This window comes from Mobula hypostoma, chromosome 28, assembly GCF_963921235.1.
Source record: "Mobula hypostoma chromosome 28, sMobHyp1.1, whole genome shotgun sequence".
In the NCBI taxonomy this organism is placed as follows: domain Eukaryota; kingdom Metazoa; phylum Chordata; class Chondrichthyes; order Myliobatiformes; family Myliobatidae; genus Mobula; species Mobula hypostoma.
In genome coordinates, this window is record NC_086124.1 from 5310327 (window position 1) to 5332213 (window position 21887).

The 21887-nt window shown below is 46.0% G+C and overlaps 1 protein-coding gene across 4 annotated transcripts in view; it reads left to right on the forward strand.

The window, feature by feature from the left end:
* Nucleotides 1-19758, forward strand: part of LOC134339047 (polycomb protein SCMH1-like) — a 213774-nt gene extending 194016 nt beyond the window's left edge. For 2 of the 4 annotated variants that reach the window (XM_063035319.1, XM_063035320.1), the window contains 3 exons: nucleotides 197-397; nucleotides 6201-6346; nucleotides 17907-19757. In XM_063035319.1, the coding sequence (XP_062891389.1) occupies nucleotides 197-397; nucleotides 6201-6346; nucleotides 17907-18032 (473 nt within the window). In that variant the 3' untranslated portion in view covers nucleotides 18033-19757. Of the gene's footprint in view, nucleotides 1-196; nucleotides 398-6200; nucleotides 6347-17906 lie in introns of all 4 variants that reach the window. The other 2 variants (XM_063035321.1, XM_063035318.1) reach the window with 2 other exon arrangements.
* Nucleotides 19759-21887: the final 2129 nt, after the last annotated feature.

Sequence of the window (21887 nt, forward strand, 5' to 3'; positions counted from 1 at the left end):
GGCAAGTGAAGTTGAGTGAAGTTATTCCCTTTTGGTTCAAGAGCCTGATGGTTGAGGGGTAGTAACTGTTCCTGAACCTGGTGGTGTGAGTCCTGACGCTCTTGTACCTTCTTCCTGATGGCAGTAGTGAGATGAGAGCATAACCTGGGTGGTGTCAATGTCTAATGCTGTAACGTTTGGGGATTTATTTTTCCAGGTGAGCCCTTTATCCTGGAGGATGGTCACCCAGGCCCCACAGAGTACCGTCTGGATCCCATGGATTCCGCCCTTAATTCTGTAACCCCCTCCAGCCCCATGAGTAGGAATTCCAGAGAGTTCCGAGCCTATCGACCTCTACAACACTCGATGAGCCTGACGCAGAACAGCGCAGGGACATTCCGCCGTCTCAGTTCTGGAGGTAACGCCCCGGTGACCCACTGTTTGTCCTTCTTCCCAGGGGCAGAAATGGCCAATACAAGGAGGCGTAACCTTGAGTTTGGAGGCAAACGTCGGGCAGATAGCAGGAGGAGGTTTCTTTTTTATATACATGGAGAGCTGGATGCGTGGAATGCGTTGTCAGGGGTGGTGGTAGAGGGAGATAGATAAAGGGCATTCAAGTGACTCTTTTAGATGGGCACACGTATAACAGAAAATTGGAGTCTATGTGGAAGGGAAGGGTTAGATTGACCTTAGAGTAGGTTAAAAGGTCGGCACAACATCATGGGCTGAAGGGCCTGCACTGTGCTGTAATGTTTTAACATCTGTCCGTCTTGAGCTGTATTTTAAGGAGAAAGCTACTTGAATGTCGGTGTGATTTCAACTGGTGCCATATCAGAATCAGGTTTAATATCACCGACAAGTCGTTGCGAAATTTGTTGTCCTTGCGGCAGCAGTACAATCCAACGCAGAGGAAAAGAGCTTTGACCAGCGGCCAGTCTGGACATCGAAGCTTAGACAGGAGGGATCTTCAATCCGATCCACTGCCCGAGGAGAAAAAGGCAGCAGCAGATCGCGGCAGTGAAAAGGAGCATTGACCAGCGATCAATCGGCGTTCGAGATTGATTAGTAAGAGCAAATTAAAGGAAGGCAGGGGCAATCGCAGCGGCCATCGTCTGACTGGACAGAGTCAGAGTAATCTTGAAGCCTTAACTCTTTGAGGCTTCAGCGAAGAGAGGCTTCTCTCAGAGAAAGCAAAGGAAAGAAAGCTCAAGTTTTTTTCCCTTCTCTTCTTTCTATCTGCTCAGCTAGGACAGTAAAGATGCCAGGCAGGATAGTGAAATGCTCCTCTTGCGGGATGTGGGAAGGCAGGGGGACCTCCAGTGTCCCTGACGACCACAGCTGTAAGAAGTGCATCCGGCTGCAGCTTCTAACAAACTGTGTTAAGGAGTTGGAGCTGGAGCTGGATGAACTCCCGATCATTCAAGAGGCTGAAGGGGTGATAGGTAGGACATATGGAGAAGTGTGTGTTGGCGCGTGGCCAAGTGGTTAAGGCGTCGGTCTAGTGATCTGAAGGTCGCTAGTTCGAGCCTCAGCTGAGGCAGTGTGTTGTGACCTTGAGCAAGGCACTTAACCATACATTGCTCTGCGACAACACCGGTGCCAAGCTGTATCTGCCCTAGTGCCCTTCCCTTGGACAACATCAGTGGCGTGGAGAGGGGAGACTTGCAGCATGGGTAACTGGCAGTCTTCCGTACATCATTGCCCAGGCCTGCGCCCTGGAAACCTTCCGAGGCGCAAATCCATGGTCTCACGAGACTAACGGATACCTATATATAGAGAGGTAATTATACCCCAGGTGCGGGAGACACAGGAAACTGGGTGAGTCAGGAAGGGAAAGGAAGTTAAGGAGCCAGTGCAGAGCACCTGTGTGGACATCCACCTCAACGACAGGTATATCACTTTGGATACTGTTAGGGGAGATGACCTAACAGAGGGAAGTCGCGGTGGGTGGGTCTCTGGCACGAATCTGCCTCTGTGACTCAGAAGGGAACAGGGGGCGGAGAAGAGGTGTGGTGAGAGGGGATTGGTTAGTTAGAGGAACTGACGGGAAGTTCTGTGAGCGAGAATGAAATTCCCAGATGGTATGTTGTCTCCCGCGTGCCAGGGGTCTAGGATATCTCAAACTGAGACCTTAGCATTCTTAACTGGGAAGGTGAGCAGCCAGAAGTCGTGGTCCAGATAGGTACCAATGACATGGGTAGGACGAGTGATGAAGTTCTGCATAGGGAGTTCAGGGAGTTAGAGGGCAGGACCTCCAAGGTTGCGATCTCAGGATTGCTACCTGTGCCACGTGTTAGTGAAGCCAGATCTAGGAAAATTATACAGTTTAATACGTGGCTAAGGAGTTGGTGTAGGAGGAAGGGCATAATATTTTTGGATCATTGGGCTCTCTTCCAGGGAAGGTGATAGCTGTACAGAAGGGACGGTTTGCACCTGAACTGGAGGGGAACTAATATCCTAGCAGGAACGTTTGTTAATGCTGCACAGTGGGGTTTAAACTAGAGTTGAAGGAGGGTGGGAACCAGAGTGCCAGAGCAGTTAGTGGAGAGGATGTGGAGGCCGATGTTGGTAAGACCCCAGACAATGTTAGGAATCAAAAGGTTGAGCACGGTGCAACGAGTGTCCTGATCGACTTGTATTTCAATGCAAAAGGTGTCGAAGGCAGGGCGAGTGATAGTGCTGAAGGTGAGGTAGCTGTTTTACAAACAGGCAATGTGTATTGAGGAGAGGCTGTTGAGGGGCAAAATTGCAGTAAACAGGATGAGTTGCAGTGTAAAAGGCGGACAGAATCGAAAGGTGTGAAATCAGGTCTGAAGGCGTTGTATCTGAATGCACGCAGTATGCAGAATAAGGTGATGAGTTTGCAGCACAGTTGCAGATTGGCAGGTATGATGTTGCAGGCATCCGGGAATCATGACTGAAAGACTTGACGGGAGTTGTATACAGACCCCCAAACAGTAAGGGTGTGGCCTACACATTACAATGGGAGATAGAAAATACATGCCAAAAGGGCAGTGTTATACTAGTCAAGGGGGTCTTCAATATGCGGGTAGATTGGGAAAATCAGGTTGGTGCTGGATTACAGGAGGGGGAATTTCTAGGGTGCCCACGAGATGGCTTTTTGGAGCAGATCCTGGTTGAGCCCACTGGGGGGGGTCAGCTATTCTGGAATGGGTGTTGTGCAATGAACCAGAATTGATTAGAGACCTGGAGGTAAAAGAACCCTTAGGGGAAGGTGATCATAATATGATCAAATTCACCCTAAAGTCTGAGAAGGAGAGCTAAAACAGATGTACCAGTATTACAGTGGAGTAAAGGGAATTACAGAGGCATGAAAGAGGAGTTGGCCAGAATTGATTGGAAAAGAACACTGGCAGGGATGATGGCAGAGCAGAAATAGCTGGAATTTCTGGAAGCAATTTGGAAGACACAGAATATATATACATCCCAAAGAGGAAGAAGTATTCTAAAGGAAAGATGACACAACGGTGGCTAACAAGAGTATTATGACATTGAAATAAATGTTGTTCTTGAACCTGGTGATACATGCTTTCGTACCTTCTGCCCAGTGGGTGGGGGTTTGGGGGGAAGAGGTGAAAATGTCCGAGGTGGTGGCCTCTTTTACTGAGGCAGCAAGAAGTGTGGACGGAGTCGATGGAGGGGAGGCCGGTTTCCGTGATGTGCTGAGCTCTGTCCACACCTCTCTGCAGCTTCTCGTGGACATGGGCATGCATCACAAGCAGTGATGCATCTAAAAGAAAATTGGCAGGGTCAAAGGGAACATGCCAGATTTCTTTAGCCTCCTGAGGAAGTGGAGACTGTTATAAACACGAGAATGTCTGCAGATGCTGGAAATCCGGAGCCACGCCACTACACACACACGCAAAATGCTGGAGGAACTCAGCAGGTCAGGCAGCATCTATGGAAATGAATAAACACTCGATGTTTCAGACCAAGACCCTTCTTCAGGACTGAGAAGCAATGAGGGGAGGGAGACACCAGAATAAAAAGGTGGAGTGGGGAAGGGAAGGAGGATAGATAGATGGTGATAGGTGAAGACAGGTGGGTGGGAAAGGTCAAGGGCTGGAGAAGAATGAATCTGATGGGAGAGGAGAGTGGACCATAGGAGAAATAGGAGGGGATCCAGGGGGAGGGGATAGGCAGATGAAAAGAGGTAAGAGACCAGAGTGGGGACTGTTAGCCTGAAGAAATTAAAAATGTGCAGAACAGTTAGCTGGATCAGGTCAAGGTCCATGGACAAGTAGATAAAACAAATGTCTTAGTTCTCACCAGGTGGTGGAAGAAGTGGGGGCTGTTGTTTCCTGGATTGAAATAATTAAAAGCATACATTATGAAGGACCTACTGATAACCTGTAAATCAGAGATCATTTACAAATTAGTAGTTACTCATGGAATGCTCTTTGTTTAGGCAGAAGAATCAGCTCGAACGTAAAAGAAAAATAGTCTGCGTCCATGAACTGAAACAAACTGAACACTGTGTCTTACCTGAACTGGCTAAAACATTGGACAACAAATATTTTGTTTCCCCGAATACTTTTGGGTGTACCTTATGGATTTTAGGCTGCAGATCATGAAAATCACCATGAAATTTCCCTATCACACATTACTGTTCAAGTCAGAATAACTGATGCCGAGATTATTGGTCCACAAATCAAACAGGTCATCAATGACAGGCAGTTCAAAGAACTTCTAGTGGGACCGGAGAAAATCACATGGAAGGCATTCAAGGCTGGTGTTGAAAATTTTCTTGGCAACTACTGGGCATCAAACTACATGCAGCTGGTTGACAACATGCTTCAAGCATACAAAACCATGAAGTGCAACATGTCACTAAAGATTAATTTTCTGCATTCCCATTTAGACTTTGTTCTTGCAAATCTTGGTGCTGTCAGTGACTAGCATGATGAAAGGTTTCACCAGAACATTGTGGTCATGGAGAAATGGTATCTGGGCAATTGTAATCCATGAAACCTGGCTGGTTATTGTTGGACACTTAAGTGAGAAGCCTCAGACACTGAATACAAATGAAAATCATCAACAAAATACTTTTAGTTGAGTTGAACTATTACAAAGCATCAGCACTGTAATGCAATTAATCCCATTATATTCAATTAAGGTTAATTTCTTGTTTCTCCAAATTCCCATGTGATACAAGTAGTCTGCAATTATATTTGTGTTCAGCTTCAAGCGGTCCATCATAAACAAAGACATTTCTGAAGAAGCAACAACACTTTCGGAAAAAAATTGTTGTCCAGTGTGAAATGGACAGATTCAGCAAAAGGGAAAGGAATGAGGGGAGGGAAGGAACGTCGACTCAGACCATGAGAGGCCTGCGTCGGGCATTTTCATGCCTTACAAGGCGCAGATTGGAAGTCTGTGTGGGGAGCCACTCCTCGCACAGACACCAGAGCAATGTGTGGTTAAGTGCCTTGCTGAAGGACACAAACACGCTGCCACAGCTACAGATCACTAGACGAATGCCTTAACCACTTGGCAATGCGCCCAACACAAAGGAATGAGATTGGAGACAAAATTGTAGACAGAGTGAAAGCAGGATCTGGCCACGCCATCACGAACATACAGGCAATAGATACTCCCTCTTTTTCTGGAAAACAATCATCACAAACCATAGTCTAATTTCCCTTTGGACTTGGAGGCAATTTGATGTGGCAGAACTGAGGTGAGGCGAGGCGAGGAGGACTCGAGAATCAATTGGTTGATGTGCTGGGCCTAATTGGAGAGCTTGGGTACAGTCTGAGTCAGGGCAATGGGGTCCACACCCCAGAGCGTATCAAAGCGACTGAACGTGGTGTTTGGATGATTTAGGCACTGGGTCAAGGTGTCAGGGTGCGAGGCGAGGAACAAGCGAGTTCAACTCGCAGCTCCACCCTACGCTGAACTAAGGGTCTGTGGAGGGATTCTCTTTGTGGACCTCAGTTCTGAATGCTATTTGGTTGTGTTTATTGTTTGCATGATTTTTTTCCTCTGCTCATTGGGTGTTTAACGATGTTTTTATTAATGGCTTCTGTTGGGTTTCTTTGTTTCATGGCTGCCTGTTAGGAGACGAATTTCAAGGTTGTATACATACTCTGATAATAAATGTACTTGGAACTATGAGTGGGCAGCTGAGGATGCAGCCTTGTTGGACACCAGTACTGAGGATAATCTTGGCAACTACTCCGTTTTGTTCCTCTCTCTAGGCTCCGACAGGTTTACAGCGTCACGGGATCCACCCCGTATGATCAGCAGAGACCCATCCAATTGGGCGGTGGAGGATGTGATGCAGTTTATCCGCGATGCAGATCCACAGTCATTGGGCCCGCACGCGGACCTCTTCCGAAAACACGTACGTCCACCAGTGCAGGGGATGGGGCGGGAAAATGGAGCCAAGCCAGAGGATTGGCCACGAATGTCTGAGCAGGCTCAAAAGGGTCTTTTGTACTTCCTCTCTCCCTCCCTCAACTTCTTATCCTGGCCTCTTCCCCTTTCTCTGCAGACCTGATGGAGGGTCGCGGCCTAAAACGTTGACTGTTTATTCCCCTCCATAGATGCCGCCTGACCTGCTGAGTTGTCCTTCCAGCATTTTGTGTGTTGAACATGGAGTAGTTAGGTTCAGGTATCCGTCTGATCATTGGTGTTGTTTAGGGAAGGAAAAAAGCCTTAATCTTCTTCACTGTTCTGTTGAAGAATAGCAGTGAAGTTATTCCTCACTAAACACCCTCCTGCAAATTCAGTGTTCCTTTTGAGTTTTGGATTAACTTCTTCCTACAACGTGACATAGATCAGTTGCCAATATGGGCAGAGATATGGCAGATGGAGTTTAGCCCAGAATAATGTGAGTTGTTGCACCTTGGTAGGGCAAATGCAAGGAGACAGTACATTAAGGGCAAGATCCTTAACAGTGTAGCTGAGCAGAGAGATCTTGGGGTCCGGCATAGATCCCTGAAAAAGGCGACACAGTTGATAAGGTGGTTAAAGCAGCTCAAGGAACGCTTTCTTTTATTAGTCAAGGCATTGAATTCAAAAGTCAAGAGGTTATGTTGCAACTTTAGAACTTTGGTTAAGCCCCATCTGGAGTATTGCCTCACTATAGGAAGGATGTTGAGGCTTTGGAGAAGAGGTTTACCAGGATGTTGCCCAGTTTAGAGGAAATGTACTGTCATGAAAGGCTGGATAAACTTGGGTTGTTTTCTCTGGAGGCTGAGAGGGGATTTGATAGAGGTTTATAAGATTATGAGAGGCACAGATAGAGTGGACAGAGAGTATCTGTTTCCCAGGGTTGAAATCTCTAATACCAGAGGGCATGCATTGAAAGTAGGGTCAAGGGGGGTGTGAGGGGTAAGTTTTTTTTTTACTCAGAGAGTGGTGGATGCCAGGAAAGTGCTGCCTGGTCTGGTGGATGAGGCAAATACATTAGAGGCTTTTAAGAGACATTTGGATAGGCACATGGATGTGAGGAAGATGGAGGGATGTGGACATTGTGTAGGTAGAAAGGATTAGCTTTTGGGTGTTTTTGATTTACTTTTTAGCTGGTTCGGCACAATATTGTGGGCCGAAGGGCCTGTATCTGTGCTGTACTCTTCTATATTCTGTGTTCTAAATTGAGTAACTTCATTTGAAAGTTCCACGTTTAGTACTCAGCCCATGGCAAATGACTTGTAATTCAAAGTAGCTCCATCAGTAATTATCCTCTGCCATCTTTATGGTGTAGTTCTCGGTAATAATTTTAATCGCCATGATGCTCAGAAGTTTTATCAAAAAACCATAGCATGAATGGAAATAAGTTATTCCTGAAGGCTTGGTTTGTTTGAAGGTAAAAATCACACAAATACAAACTTGGTAGTTTGAATGTAAAGATGATTTGGGCCTTACATTTGATAAATTAGACCTAATTCTGACCCACTGCTTCTTGAATGATCTACTGTGTAATGCAGAAATGCAGCCACCTAGCTACTCCAAAAGCATTGTCACAAACCTGTGACCTGTGCCACCACAATGGGCGTAGGCTCGTGGGACATCACCACTCGCAGCTTTCCTTCTGAGATGCTAACACAAAATGCCAGAAGAACTCTGCAAATCAATCAGCAGCTATGGGGCAGGCTCGATGTCCGGAGTACTGCTGAAGGGTCTCGACCCAAAACACCGACTGTTTATTCCCCTCCACAAATGCTGAGCTCCTCCAGCATTTTGTGTGTGTTGCTCAGGGTTCCAGCATCTGCAGGATCTCCTGTGTTTACCTCCTTTGTCCTCACTGGACTGACCCCGTACGGTGCCCTGTTCCTTTCCCAGTGGCAGAGACAATGGGGAAGTCACTTCTTGCACTGCAGTCATGTCCCGGTGATGGGTGAATCGAACCACATTCAGCGTCCTTCCTCTCGCATCCCTCTCTCAAAGTCCGCCGTCTTCCCATCGACAGGCACGGTCAATCCAGAACCAGGCACAATTCATCCTTGGGAAGACCAAAACACATTTGTTTGCCCATCTCTCCTTGCAGCCATAAATCTCATGACTTGACCCACTGACTTGGTTACAGATAGAGTCATAAAGCACAACAGATCCATCCATTCCATCCGTGCTGAACTATTAACCTGCCTAATCCCAGCGACCTGCACCCAGACCATTGTTAAAGTTGAGTCTGAATAAAACTCGGGAGACCAGCTTCTTAAAGTTACCACAGTTTATTGCGCACCCTCCTGCAGGAGTTTGAGAGTCAGTTGTCAAAGGGAAGGCACGCAAGTACTGCCACCATCCGACAAGTGGGCCTGCTCCCTCAGGTTACAGCCGTATATTTATACATAGTAAGCCCCGTGCATTACTGTTGCAAGATGTTATTTGAACTGGTATGGTTACCAAGTCTGTTGGTGCAAAACTTAGTTACAGATAAGAGAGTCTGCTAGATCAAGGCTTAATCTCAGATGGATGTTCATTCCTGTCCTTATCTGTGATCCTTCTCTCCCTACTCAACCAAGGGTACAATGTACAATGTTGTCAAACTCTCAATGTCTCTTTACAAACCGGGAGAACTGTTATAAGCCTGTCTTAGCTGACTGCTGAAGGCACAGTTTACTTCAGTTCAAAAATTCCTATTCAGTCCCAATTATTCTTTTAGCCAGGGGTTACATAGGTTCAAAATGACTTTTTATATCCTCAATTCCTCACCGTACCTCTCCATAACCATCCCATCCCATCCAAATTTGCTGTAAACATCCAGGATTCAAAGTTTATTTATTATCCAAGCACGTATGCAGTGTACAACCCTGAGATTCATCTTCACACAGAGAGCCACAAAACAAGAAAAGCATGGAACCTGGTCAAAGAAAAATGCCTTCAAAATCCTCAACGCCCAAAAAAAAGCAAAGAACAAATCGCCATGGCTTTCACTGATGCCCAGTCGAATTTGTGCCCCTCTTGATCTTCGTGGGTAGAGACCAGGGAGGGTTGGTCATGTCACTTAACAGCCAGTTGACGTTCATGGATCTTCATGGGTGGTTTTCTTCCAGTTTGGCCGACATAATATTTGCTGCAGTCTCTGCACTGGATTTTGTAGACCACATTGGTCTTATCCAATGGCTTGGTTCATTCTTTTAGAATAAAGTACGCTCCTCAATGTTGCTGTTCGAATGACTGAAATTCCATGTTCTTGGAGCAGTCGGGCAGCCACTTCCGCCTCTACCCACGAAGGTCGCGAGGGGCAGAAATTCACTAGGCATCAATGAAAGTCATGGCACAAACAAACACGTGACGTGCAAGAGAATTCCTAAAAGATTGGTTTTCCGTATACAGTTCTGTAAACAGACATGTAGACCTTGATCCTATTTATAAGCCAATGCAGGCAAAATTCCAGACCATACACACAGAGCGTAGAGTTCGCCACGCAAACAATCAGCGACGAGACCCCCTCCCTACATCACAATTGAGTTTCCGCAATGATGACCAATCAGCTGATTGATAAGTATATAAAGGCCAGGCATTCGAGGACACACCACAAATGAACAGCGCACTGATGATGTCTCCTCGTGTGGTGACGAAACGTTTGCGAATGGATTGTCGAGATCAGAGAACAACTCAACCCAACCATCAGCCAATCGAGCTAAACATTTTCCGAGTTACTTCCATATTCAGTTCAGTTCAATCTAGCGTTGTGTTATTTGCTGTGATGTAAAAGTTGTAATCAAACCCAAATCCAGCTCTTCCACTGGCAGCTTGTCCACACACACGTACCACCCTCTGAGTGAAGAAGCTCCCCCTCGTTTCTCTTAAACAGTTCAACTTTCACCCTTAAAACCTCTCATTCTCATCTGTTTCTGGGTGTGCTCTGGGATCCTTTATGGTTTGGGATATGAACATTACTGGCAAGGCAAGAATTTGTTACCCATCTCTTTGAACTTACTGGGCCATTTCAATCAACCCAATAGCTGGTAGATTGGATTGTTACTGTCAGATGTACCAAGATACAATGAAAACCCTGTCTTGCATACCATTCATAGCAAACATTTCACTACAACCGTGCATTAAGGAAGTACAAGATATGAAAACAATGCAGATAGAGAAAGTTTAGTAGATAGACAGGACGGTACGCGGTCACAAGATTTAAAGATAAAGGTTAGATTCTTAACCCAGAGAAACGTGTGCTGCACCTTGTTAGAGCAAATGCAAGGCGACGCCACACTTTTAATGGCAAGATCCTTAACAGTGTTGCTGAGCAGAGAGATCTTGTGGTCCAAGTTCATAGACCCTTGAAAGTGGCTGCACAGGACGAAGAGCTGGTTAAGAAGGCTTATGGAATACTTGCTTTTATTAGTCAAGGCGATGAGTTCAAAAGTCAAAATGTTATGTTGCAACTTTATAGACCTCATCTGGAGTACTGTATACAGTTCTGGTCACCCCACTATAGGAAGGATGTTCAGGTTTTGGAGAGGGTGCCGAAGAGGTTTACCAAGATGCTGCCTAGTTTAAGGGGCATGTGCTATCACAACAGGCTGGATAAACTTGGGTAGTTTTCGCTGGAGTGTTGGAGCCTGCAGGGAGATCTGATAGAGGTTTACAAGATATGAGAGGCATAGACAGAGTGGACAGAGAGTATCTGTTTCCCAGGGTGGAAATCTCTAGAGGGCATGCATTGAAGGTGAGAGGGGGTAGGTTCGAAGAGGATGTGAAGGGTAAGGTTTTTACTCAGAGTGGTGGACACCTGGAATGCCCTGCCTAGTATGGTGGTAGAGGCAAATACATTAGAGGGTTTTAAGAGACATCTGCATAGGCACATGGATGTAAGGAAGATGGGGAGGGGGGGATTATGGACATGGTGAGGGTAGGAGGGATTGGTGTTTGGGTGTTTTTGATTTGCTTTTTAGCTGGTTCAGCACAACATTGTGGGCTGAACGACCTGTTCCTGTGCTGTACTGGTGTATGTTCTATAAAGATTAACATTTCACTGCAGTTTCGATGTATATACATTGAAACATTCAGTAAAATATGTTGCTTGCATCCAATCAAATCGGTGAGTATTACGATGGGAAGCCCACAAGTATCACCATGCTTCCATCACCAGTAAAGCATGCCCGCAGCTCACTAATCCTTAAAGTTCAAAGTACACTTACAATCAAAGTCTTGGGATTCGTCTCCTTACAGGCAGCCGTATGCCTTTGGAATGTGGGAGGAAACGGGAACACCTGGAGGAAGCCCATGCCGTCACAGGGACCACATACTAACTCCATAAGAAATAGGAGCAGAAGTAGGCCATTCGGCCCATCGAGTCTGCTCCGCCATTCAATCATGGGCTGATATAATTCTTCCAGTCATCCCCACTCCCCTGCCCTTTGATGCCCTGGCTAATCAAGAACCTATCTATCTCTGCCTTAAACGCACCCAATGACTTGGCCTTCACTGCCGCTCGTGGCGAGAAATTCCACAGATTTACCACCCTCTGACTAAAGTAATTTTTCTACATCTCTGTTCTAAATAGTCATCCATCAATCCTGAAGTCATACATTCTTGTCCTAGAATCTCCTACCATGGGAAATAACTTTGCCATATCTAATCTGTTCATGCCTTTTAACATTTGTAATGTTTCTATGAGATCCCCCCTCATTCTCCCGAACTCCAGGGATTACAGCCCAAGAGCTACCAGACATTCCTCACAGGGTAACGCTTTCAATCCTGGAATCATTCTCGTGAATCTTCTCTGAACCGTCTCCAATGTCAGTGTATCCTTTCTACAGCAGCAGGACTTGAACCTCGATCTCACGGCTAGCAGTGCGCAGTATTGCATTAGGCACTACGTCAAGAGTTCACCTCATCACTTTCAATCCTCTTACAACAGCAGCAGATCTGCTTATTTCAACGTAGCTATTTAATAGACATGTATATACACTTAGGTAATTCACGTTTTTCTCTATTAGGTATGCAATCTACTGCTGCTGAAAAGACAACAAATTTCACGACAAGTGCCAGTGATATTAAACCTGCTTCTGATTCTAAAAATGAACATTGAGATAAGTTTATCTCTTAAAGTGATTCAAGGGAAGTTTGACGCACTCCAGATCCAAATTTAAAACTCTCGACAATGCAAGCATCCAAATGGATCGACTTGCTAAGTATGTCATGGGTTAAAATCCGAATAAGCTGATTTTTCCATTGTTGCCAGGAAATAATTAAAGACGCAAACTGAGGTGTTAGTATTTTCAGAAGAATTACTAGCTGCGGTGCTGCGGTACATCCTAGAGACACATCATCAGTGATGTAATCAGGTTTTTCGGGTCTTTCAATGTCAGACACCCTCGGCCAGGCAGCCCAACCAGGGTTGATCAGGCCCAGCTTGTGTCCCAGCAGCACTGGTCCACGGGCCCCATCTCTTGATCCATAGCCATCTGGAGGCTCGCTCAGGAGCCTGATGGCTCATTTCTTCGCAGCCCCGTAATGCCAAGGAGAGAGTAGGTTCTACACAGCAAGCAGCAAAACCTCTACACCCCACCTCTGTAGGCTGGTATTGTGCCCCCCAACCCTGGAACTTTTTCACGTCATTCTGATTTTTCAGAATAACACAAGTTCTTTCCTATTTGTTCGCCAGATAGAAAGGCTGAAGCAAAATTAAAATCTGAGAGATTTCTCCACAGGGAGTTTCTTAGACAAAGACTGATTGTAGATAATATTTGTTTGTAAAGCATTTGGGGGAATACCAAGAGAGCTGCTCTTCGCTGAGCTGAGGTGGAGGCTATGGGCCCGCTCCGGGCTTGGTGTCTGAGGGCTCCAAGGTGTATACTCCGCCATGTGCTGAGCTGAGGCTTCAGGCTGTGGCCTGCTCCGGGCTCCATGTGTGAGGGCTCCAAGACGGTTACTCCGTCATGTGCTGAGCTGAGGCGGAGGCCGTGGGCCTGCTCCATCTGCTCTGGACTTCGTGTCTACAGGCTCAGTGACACTTACTCGGCTACGGGCTGAACTGAAGCTGAGGCTGTGGCCTGCTCCGGGCCTGGTGTCTGAGGACTCACTTTTTCTTTTTCTCTCTCTCTACACATTGGGTGTTTGAAATTTTTTTCTAAGTGGGTTCTCAGACATCCCACCCTGCAAAAACTCATTTCAGAGAGGAAGCACCATCAATTTGCAGGAGACTTCCAGGAGAGGTGGGATGTCTGCAATAGAGGAGCTCCTTAGCAGCTGGCCAGCTAGTTTAAATAACGTTAGCTATGCTAATGAACGGATGACACCTGTTAAACTCACCTCAACATGTCTTTTACATTCTAACCCACCATGGGCAATAGAAAAGTCACTGTTGCAAACAGTGCAGCGAGCCCTTTTGACCCCTGTTAGGCACTTTAGTGTAGTCTGGGGTGACATACATTTTATATTTTTTTTGGAACACTCTGCAATGACGCGCTCTCGCTCTCTCTCTCATCGCTCGCACGCTCTCAAGCGCTCTCTCTTGTGGTCACTCTCGCGCTCACTCACTCTCAAAAAAATTGATTTCCATGATATTGTATATAATTTGCGGGCATCAGGGAGCCACGATTAATATGCAGGAGAAGTGGGATGTCTCGGTTCTTTTGGATTTCTTTGTTTTGTAGCTGCCTGTAAGAAGATGGATCTCAAGGTTGTATAATGTATACAGACTTCAATAATAAATGTACTTTGAACTCTGAGCACTACAGCACAGAAACAGGCCCACCTTGTCTGGGCCAAACCATTATTCTGCCGATTCATCTATTCAGACATGAGAAGCTGCCTTGTTTTGGTGTTGGTCTCTCTTGTACCTGTGGTAATGGGCTCCGTTTGGCTACATGAGGAACAAGTTGTGTTTTGTTCTGTTTAAAGTTAGGCTGCTCGTGAACTGAACCTTCTGCATCCTGACAGTGACTCTCTGCAAGCACTTGTGTTAAAGCCCGTCAGGGCACATCAAAGGAAAGTGCTGTAAGTCCTCAGGTCACGATGGCATTGATGAATATTGCAAATGTCTTGCAGCTTTGAACCTTTGCCAAAGTGGGATCCTTTGCATTGTGAAGGTTACGTTTGTTTGTTTAGCGATGCCGTGCAGAACAGGCTCATCCAGCCCACGAGTCGCACCACCCAACAAGCCACCGATTTAACCCTAGCCTAATCACTGGACAATTTACCATGACAACTTAACTAACTAACTTGTACGTCTTAGGGCTGTGGGAGGAAACTGGAGCATGCAGAGGTAACCCACACGGTCACGGGGAGAACACACAAACTCCCTTACAGGCAGCAGCGGAGTTGATCTCCAACCCCCAGAGTTGTAAGAGCGTTGCGCTGACTGCTACGTTACCATGGTTACATAATCTTGATGCCTTGTATTCTTAGAGTCCTAGAAAAGTACAGCACAGAAACAGGCCCTTTGGCCCATCTAGTCCATGCCAAAACCATTTAAACTGCCTACTCCCATCGACCTTTATCGGGACCATAGCCCTCAATCCATGTATCCAGACTTCTCCTTAAATGTTGAAATCAAGCTCACATGCACCAGTTGTGCTCGCGGCTTGTTCCACACTCTCACTACCCTCTGAGTGAAGAAATTTCCCCTCATGTTCCACTTAAACTTTTCACCTTTCACCCTTAACCCATGACCTTCGGTTGTAGTTCCACCCAACCTCAGTGGAAAAAGCTGCTTGCATTTACCCTATCTATACCCCTCATAACTTTGCATACCTCTATGAAATTTCCCTCAATCTTCTACGCTCCAAGGAATAAAGTCCTAACCTATTCAGTTTTGTAATTTTTCTCTGTACTCTTTCAATCTTATTTACATATTTCCTGTGGGAAGGTGACCAAAACTGCACATAATACTCCAAATTAGGTCTCACCAATGTCTTAGACAATTACTAACGTGATAAAAACTGAATTATGTTTAACCAGTTTGTCTCTTTTGATGTAGCAACCAGTCCATGCCAACCAAGATGACTCCATCTACGCTGGTCTCATTTATCAGTGTCTGACCCATAACCTTCTACACCTCTTCAATCCATGTACCTGCCCAACTGCCTTTTCAAAGTTATTGTATCTGCCTCAACCATTCCCTATGGCAGCTCGCTTCACAGACAAACAACCCTCTATGTAAAAACAAAAGTTCTCCCTGTAGTATCCACTAAATCTTTCCCGCTCTCACCTTAAACCTCTGCCCTCTAGTCTCGGATTCCACAGCCCTGTGAAAAGACTGAGTGAATTGCCCTCCACTGGGAAAAAGACCCAGTCTGTGCTCGTCGTGACAAATGTATAAGATCACTTCTTAGTCTCGTACACTCCAAGGAATAGAACATCACAGCACAGTACAGGCCCTTTAGCCCACGATGTTGTGCTGACTTTTTAACCTACTGTAAGATCAATCTAACGCATCGCTCCAACATAACCGTCTATTTTCTATCAGCCAGTCAGCCGTGTGCCTGTCTGGGGTGGCAGCACAGTAGCATAGTGGTTAGCTTAATGCTATTACTGTGCCGGTGACCAGGGTTCAATTCCCAGCACTACCTGTGAGGAGTTTGTATGCTCTTTCCGTGACCGAAAGCGTTTCCTCCAAGCGCTTGAACTTTCTAAACACGAACGTGTTAGTAGGTTATAGGTCACATGGGCACAATTGGGCGGCGCCGTCTTTTTGGGCTGGAAAGATTTGTTACTGTGCATTATTTCTAAATTAAAAATGTATCTTAAGTTCGGAATGGAGATGGGCTAACCCCTATTGACATCATTGGATCTGGGGTTGAGAGGGTAAACAGCTTTAAGTTCCTCAGCATACACATCACCGAGAATCTCACGTGGTCTGTACACATGGCTGTGTGGTGAAAAAAGCACAACAGTGCCCCTTTCACCTCAGACGGTTGAAGTAGTTTGGTTTGGGCCCCCAAAATCCTAAGAAGTTTCTACAGGGGCACAATTGAGAGCATCCTGACTGGCTGCATCACTGCCTGGTATGGGAACTATACTTCCCTCAATCACAGGACTCTGCAGAGAGTGGTGTGGACAGCCCAGCGCATCTGTAGATGTGAACTTCCCACTATTCAGGACATTTACAAAAACAGGTGTGGGGCCCGAAGGATCACTGGGGACCTGAGTCACCCCAACCACAAACCGTTCCAGCTGCTACCATCCAGGAAACGGTACTGCAGTATAAAAGCCAGGACCAACAGGCTCCGGGACAGCTTCTCACACCAGGCCACCAGACTGATTAATTCATGCTGATACAATTGTATTTCTGTTATATTGACTATCCTGTTGTACATAGTATTTATTATAAATTACTATAAACTGCACATTTAGACAGAGATGTAACGCAAAGATTTTTACTCCTTATGTACATGACGGATGTAAGTAAAGTCAATTCAATACTCTAATATCTGCTACTACCTCTACCCATGGCAGCAGTACGACTCTGAATAATCTAACCTCTCCGCCTTACTAGCCCTCCATTTTTCCTTCGTTCATATGTCTATCTAAGAGTTTCTTAAGTGCCCCGAAAGTACCTGCCTGTATAGCCACCCTGGCAGGGCATTCGACACACCCACCACTCTCTGTGTAAAGAAGCTACCTCTGACATCCCTGCTATATTTCCTTCCAATCACCTTAAAATTATACCCCTTGGATTGGCCATTTCCACCCCTGGGGAAAAGTCTCTGCCTGTCCACTCGATCCATGCTTCTGCAGACCTGCAATCTTCCTTCGTGCCAAAGAGAAAAGCCCTAGCTCACTCAATTTATCCTCACAAGACTTGCTGTCTAATCCAGGCAGCATCCTGCACCCTCTCCAAAGCTTCCACGACGCCTTTCCAATAATGAGGCGACCAGAACCGAACACAATACTCCCAAGTGTGGTCTAACCGGAGTTTTATAGAGCTGCGACATTACCTCATAGCTCTTGAGCTCAATCCCTTGACTAATGAAGGCCAGCACACCACTTGCCTTCTTAACCATCCCATCAACAACTTGCTGCAACTTTGAGATATCTATAGACGTGGACCCTAAAATCCATCTGTTCCCAACACTGCCACAAATCCTCCCTATAACCCTGTATTCTGCCTTCAAATTCAACCTTCCAAAGTGAATCATTTCATACTTTTCCAGCTACAGGCTTTTTCCCAACATCCTTTGGTAGGCTAATTGGTCATTGTAAATTGTCCCGTGTTTAGGCTAGGATTAAACTGGGGGGAAAGTTCTGGGCAGAGCAGCTCAAAGGGCCTATTCCGTGCTGTATCTCAATAAATCAATCCAATCAATAAATAATCTCCTCTGCCTTGTCCGAGAGAACAGCAAGTCCAACGGGCCCCTGGCCCTGGTTCTTGTGATCACGATACAAACCAGCCTCATGTTCTCCCAGGGCTTTCGATAAATCACCGTGCGTGGCTTTGCGGGAGAAAAACCTGGCTGGTTTCTGAACTAATCCGACACTGTGTTCAATTCTGTTGCCGGCAGGAGATCGACGGCAAGGCGCTGCTGTTGCTACGGAGCGATATGATGATGAAGTACATGGGACTGAAGCTGGGGCCTGCCTTGAAGATCTGCTACCACATCGACAGACTAAAGCTGGGCAAGTTCTAAACTGGAACTCAGCGCGTCAGGAAATAACCAAAACTCACAAGAGACCCATGGCCACCACTCCAGGAAGACCTTGCTATCCATTTCTGGGTCAGCTATCTACTGCCAAGGATCTTTCTTGGATTCCAGTCAACAGATCAATCGTACACTGAAGCCGCATAGATTTTGGCTCCATAGAGCCATAGAAACAAAGGGAAAAGCCTTTGACCGGACCATTACACTTCCTACTCGTGTTCTGAACCAGACAAATATTTCTATCCAACTGAGATGAAGTATTATTAACAAAACACTCCAGATATTACTGTTGTATAGCATTTACTTCTGCCAATTTATACCAGTAATTTTTTTTTTTACTTTTTGCTCTCGCCTGTTGGATCAGTTTGGCAGTGATTGGCATTAAAACAAGCAAGGCCAGAAATAATCAGCAAGTCCAACAGCTTCTGTGGAGAGAGAGAGAGAGAGAAAAAAAAGTGTTTACAATTAACATCAATGAATTTTCATCGGAATTGCCAGTATCTGCAGTATTTTTGTATTGGTCGTAATTAGCGCCTGCTTGTGACTTCATCACCACTTCACAAACATGTACACTGTACGAAAGAGTGACAGCAGGCAATGATGCCCTGCCTGATGTCCCAAAGCTAATCAGTCAATTTAAAGCAGGGGCCAGCACAAGGACCAGCTTTTGTTGAGACAAGTCGTCAAATTTATGGGGCAGACATTAGACATAGAAGTGTACAGCACAGGAACAGGCCATTCAGCCCATAATGCTGTGCTGACCCAGCTAAAAAGCAAATCAAAAACACCAAATACTAATACTTCCTACCACACCATGTCCATATCCCTCCATCTTCCTCACATCCATGTGCCTATCCAAATGTCTCTTAAAAGCCTCTAATGTATTGCCTCTGCCACCAGATCAGGCATCCACCACTGAATTAAAAAACTTACCCCCACATCCCCTTTGAACATACCCCCCCCCCACCTTCTATGCACATCCGCTGATAATAGTGGGAAAAATGAGTGCACACACCCTCAATAATTACCTTGTCTTCAGTGGTCATTAGAGATCCCAAGCTCCTATTTGCTCATCCCTTCTACCCATCCCTGAGATTTTTGTCCAGAACTTTTTTTTCCCCTGAAATAAGTATCCCGTTGGAGAGCAGCACTAAAAATCTTTAAAGATTACCTTTCTTTGTCACATGTACATCAAAACATACAGTGAAATGCATTGTTTGCATCAATGACCAACACATTCTGACTATGTGCTTGGGGCAGCCAAAAGCGTGGCCATCTGTCTGGCACCACCCCACAACTTACTAACTCTTAACCCCTATGTCTTTGGACTGTGGGAGGAAACCAGAGCACCCGGGGGAAACCCATGCAGTCACAGGGAAAACGTACAAACTCCTTACAGGCAGTAGCGGGAATTGAACTCCCGATTGCTGGTGGTGTAAAGCGTTACGCCACCTTGCTGCCAGAAGAGAAACCAGCAATGTCCATTCATGAGCAGAACAAGATTTCTGCCCACTTAAGATTTTGTCAGCTGCTCCAGTTCAGACATTATTTTGTTTCCAGCCCTCTGAAAAGACCTCAACCTTATGGTGGTTTGGAGGCTTGCGTGCCTCAGTGACATATGTTGGCTGGAGTCAGGGCCTTGTGCTTTGGCTCTTGGTTGGGTCACCCATGCCAAACAGGTCAAAGGGCAGAGGCCAGACTAAGAGTGGTCCACCAGTCCTCCAGGTTCAGGGGTGGTGGGGGGGGGGGGTGGTTCAGCTCAGGGCTAACGACCCTGATTGGTCAAAAAAAATTGTTATGGAAACAGCAATGCATCTACATCAGTGTGCGACAGTACAGCCAAGGACAGAGATGGAGGGCGTTCCCTGTTGCCCCAAATGTCAGCAGTGTAATGGGCAGTGACTGAGTTACTGTATGTTTCCAGCACCAAGTAAGCATAAGCCTTCCATGACCTTACACCATTAATAAGACAAGCTGTATTTATTAAATGCTTTTAATGTAAGTGTCCGCCGGGAGCTTTTACTTACAGCCCAATATGCCACTGGCGTTTAGGTAGCATTGAAGGTCATCCATCTCTGGTGGTGGTCAGGGCTTCCTTCATCGTGTCAGTAGCTTCCTCTCGGTTTTCACTACCGTCAGTCAAACGAGTCCTGGCTGGAGACTCAGAAATACCGTCGCACTCAGATGCGGAAGGATTCTTCCTTGCTGTTTCTATAACAATTATTCTTGACCAGTCAGGGTTGTTAACTCTAAACTGAACCCCCAAACCTGGACCACTCCTAGTCTGGCCTCTACCCTTTGACCTGTTGGGCATGGGTGACCCTACCAAGCACCAAAGGATGAAATCCTGACTCCAGGTAACATAGCTCTCTGGGTCATTGAGGAATGAACACCTCCAAACCCTACGACAAGGATACGGTCCCACTGGAGGTCTCAGCGGGAGCATGAGCAAACAAAAACCAAGACAGGTTAATACAAATGATGAAGAGCTCTGGCAAAGAGATTGCATCAGAGGAAAACTGTTAATGGCTGACTCTTGTATTCAATTTTTCACGTTCCTCACATCCACTCCCTCTCTCTTTACTAGAGGTGCAGAACTAGGCTGGGCTACAAGAGTGCTAACAAACTCCCACAACTTGCCCATATCCGCACTGTACACTGGTTATGCTGATTGAGGTTATGAATGCTGCCCTCACCCCACGTACAGCCCACACTGGTCCACCAGCCAGTGGCTGACCACAACCCTATTCTAAAACATCAAATACAGCACCGGCTGACATCAGCACTTGGCTCGGCCATGGTGGAAAGGCAGAGCAAGCTCGATGGGCTGAATGGCCTAATTCTGCTCCAAAGGCTTATGGTCTTAACTCATTGTGTGTATTGGCCTGTTTAGGACTGGTGTTATTGACAAAACCATCAGGAAAAATGAGTGGTGTGATGGATTGGTGATTCTTGCACTATTGCATAAAAGGGACAGTAGTGTCCAGGTGACTCATGCTACATCTTTTTCAGCACTACTGTGTTTCTGTAGCAACCCCTCGATTTCAACACTGGTCACGTCACACCATGCACATTGCAGAGTCGAAATCCTAGAAATCCTACATTTTTTCCATTCCCCACACGTCTTTGAACCCTTGCTTGATGCCAGTGATGGGAGTCAGCCTATTTGCTCCTCTCTCTCTCCCCCTAAATCCCTACACCCACCTAATTCTCAATTTGTGTTTAAAACATTGCCAAAACTACTCTATCTGAGTAGGATCACCAGCTGAGTTGCTGGAATTAAGAAGAATTAGGGGGGATTTCATTTAAACCTACCGCATATTGAAAGGCCGAGATCAGGTGGATGTGGAGAGGATGTTTCCAGTACTGGGGGGAGTCTAAGACCAGAGTTCACAGCCTCAGAAGAGAATTCCTTTAGAAAAGAGATGGGGAGGATTTTTTTTTTAGCCAGAGGATGGTGAGTCTATTGAATTCATTGCCACAGGCACCTGTGGAGGCCTTTTAAAACAGAGGTTGATAAGTTCTTGATTAGTAAGGGTGTCAGAGGTTATGGGGAGAAGGCAGGAGAATGGCCTATCATAGACACAAGGAAGTCTGCAGATGCTGGAAACACAAAGCAGCACATACTCAATGCTCTTCTAGCATTTTGTGTGTGTGTTGCTGAGGAGAATGTCCTGATTCTGCACTGATGCCTTATGGAAAAGCACAATAGAGGCACGTCCAGTTAGATGTGAGGATGCTGAATCCATGGAATTCATTGCCGGAGACAGCTGTAGAGGTCAAATCATTGGGTATATTTAAAGCAGAGGTTGATTGACCCTTGATTAGTAAGAGTATATGGGG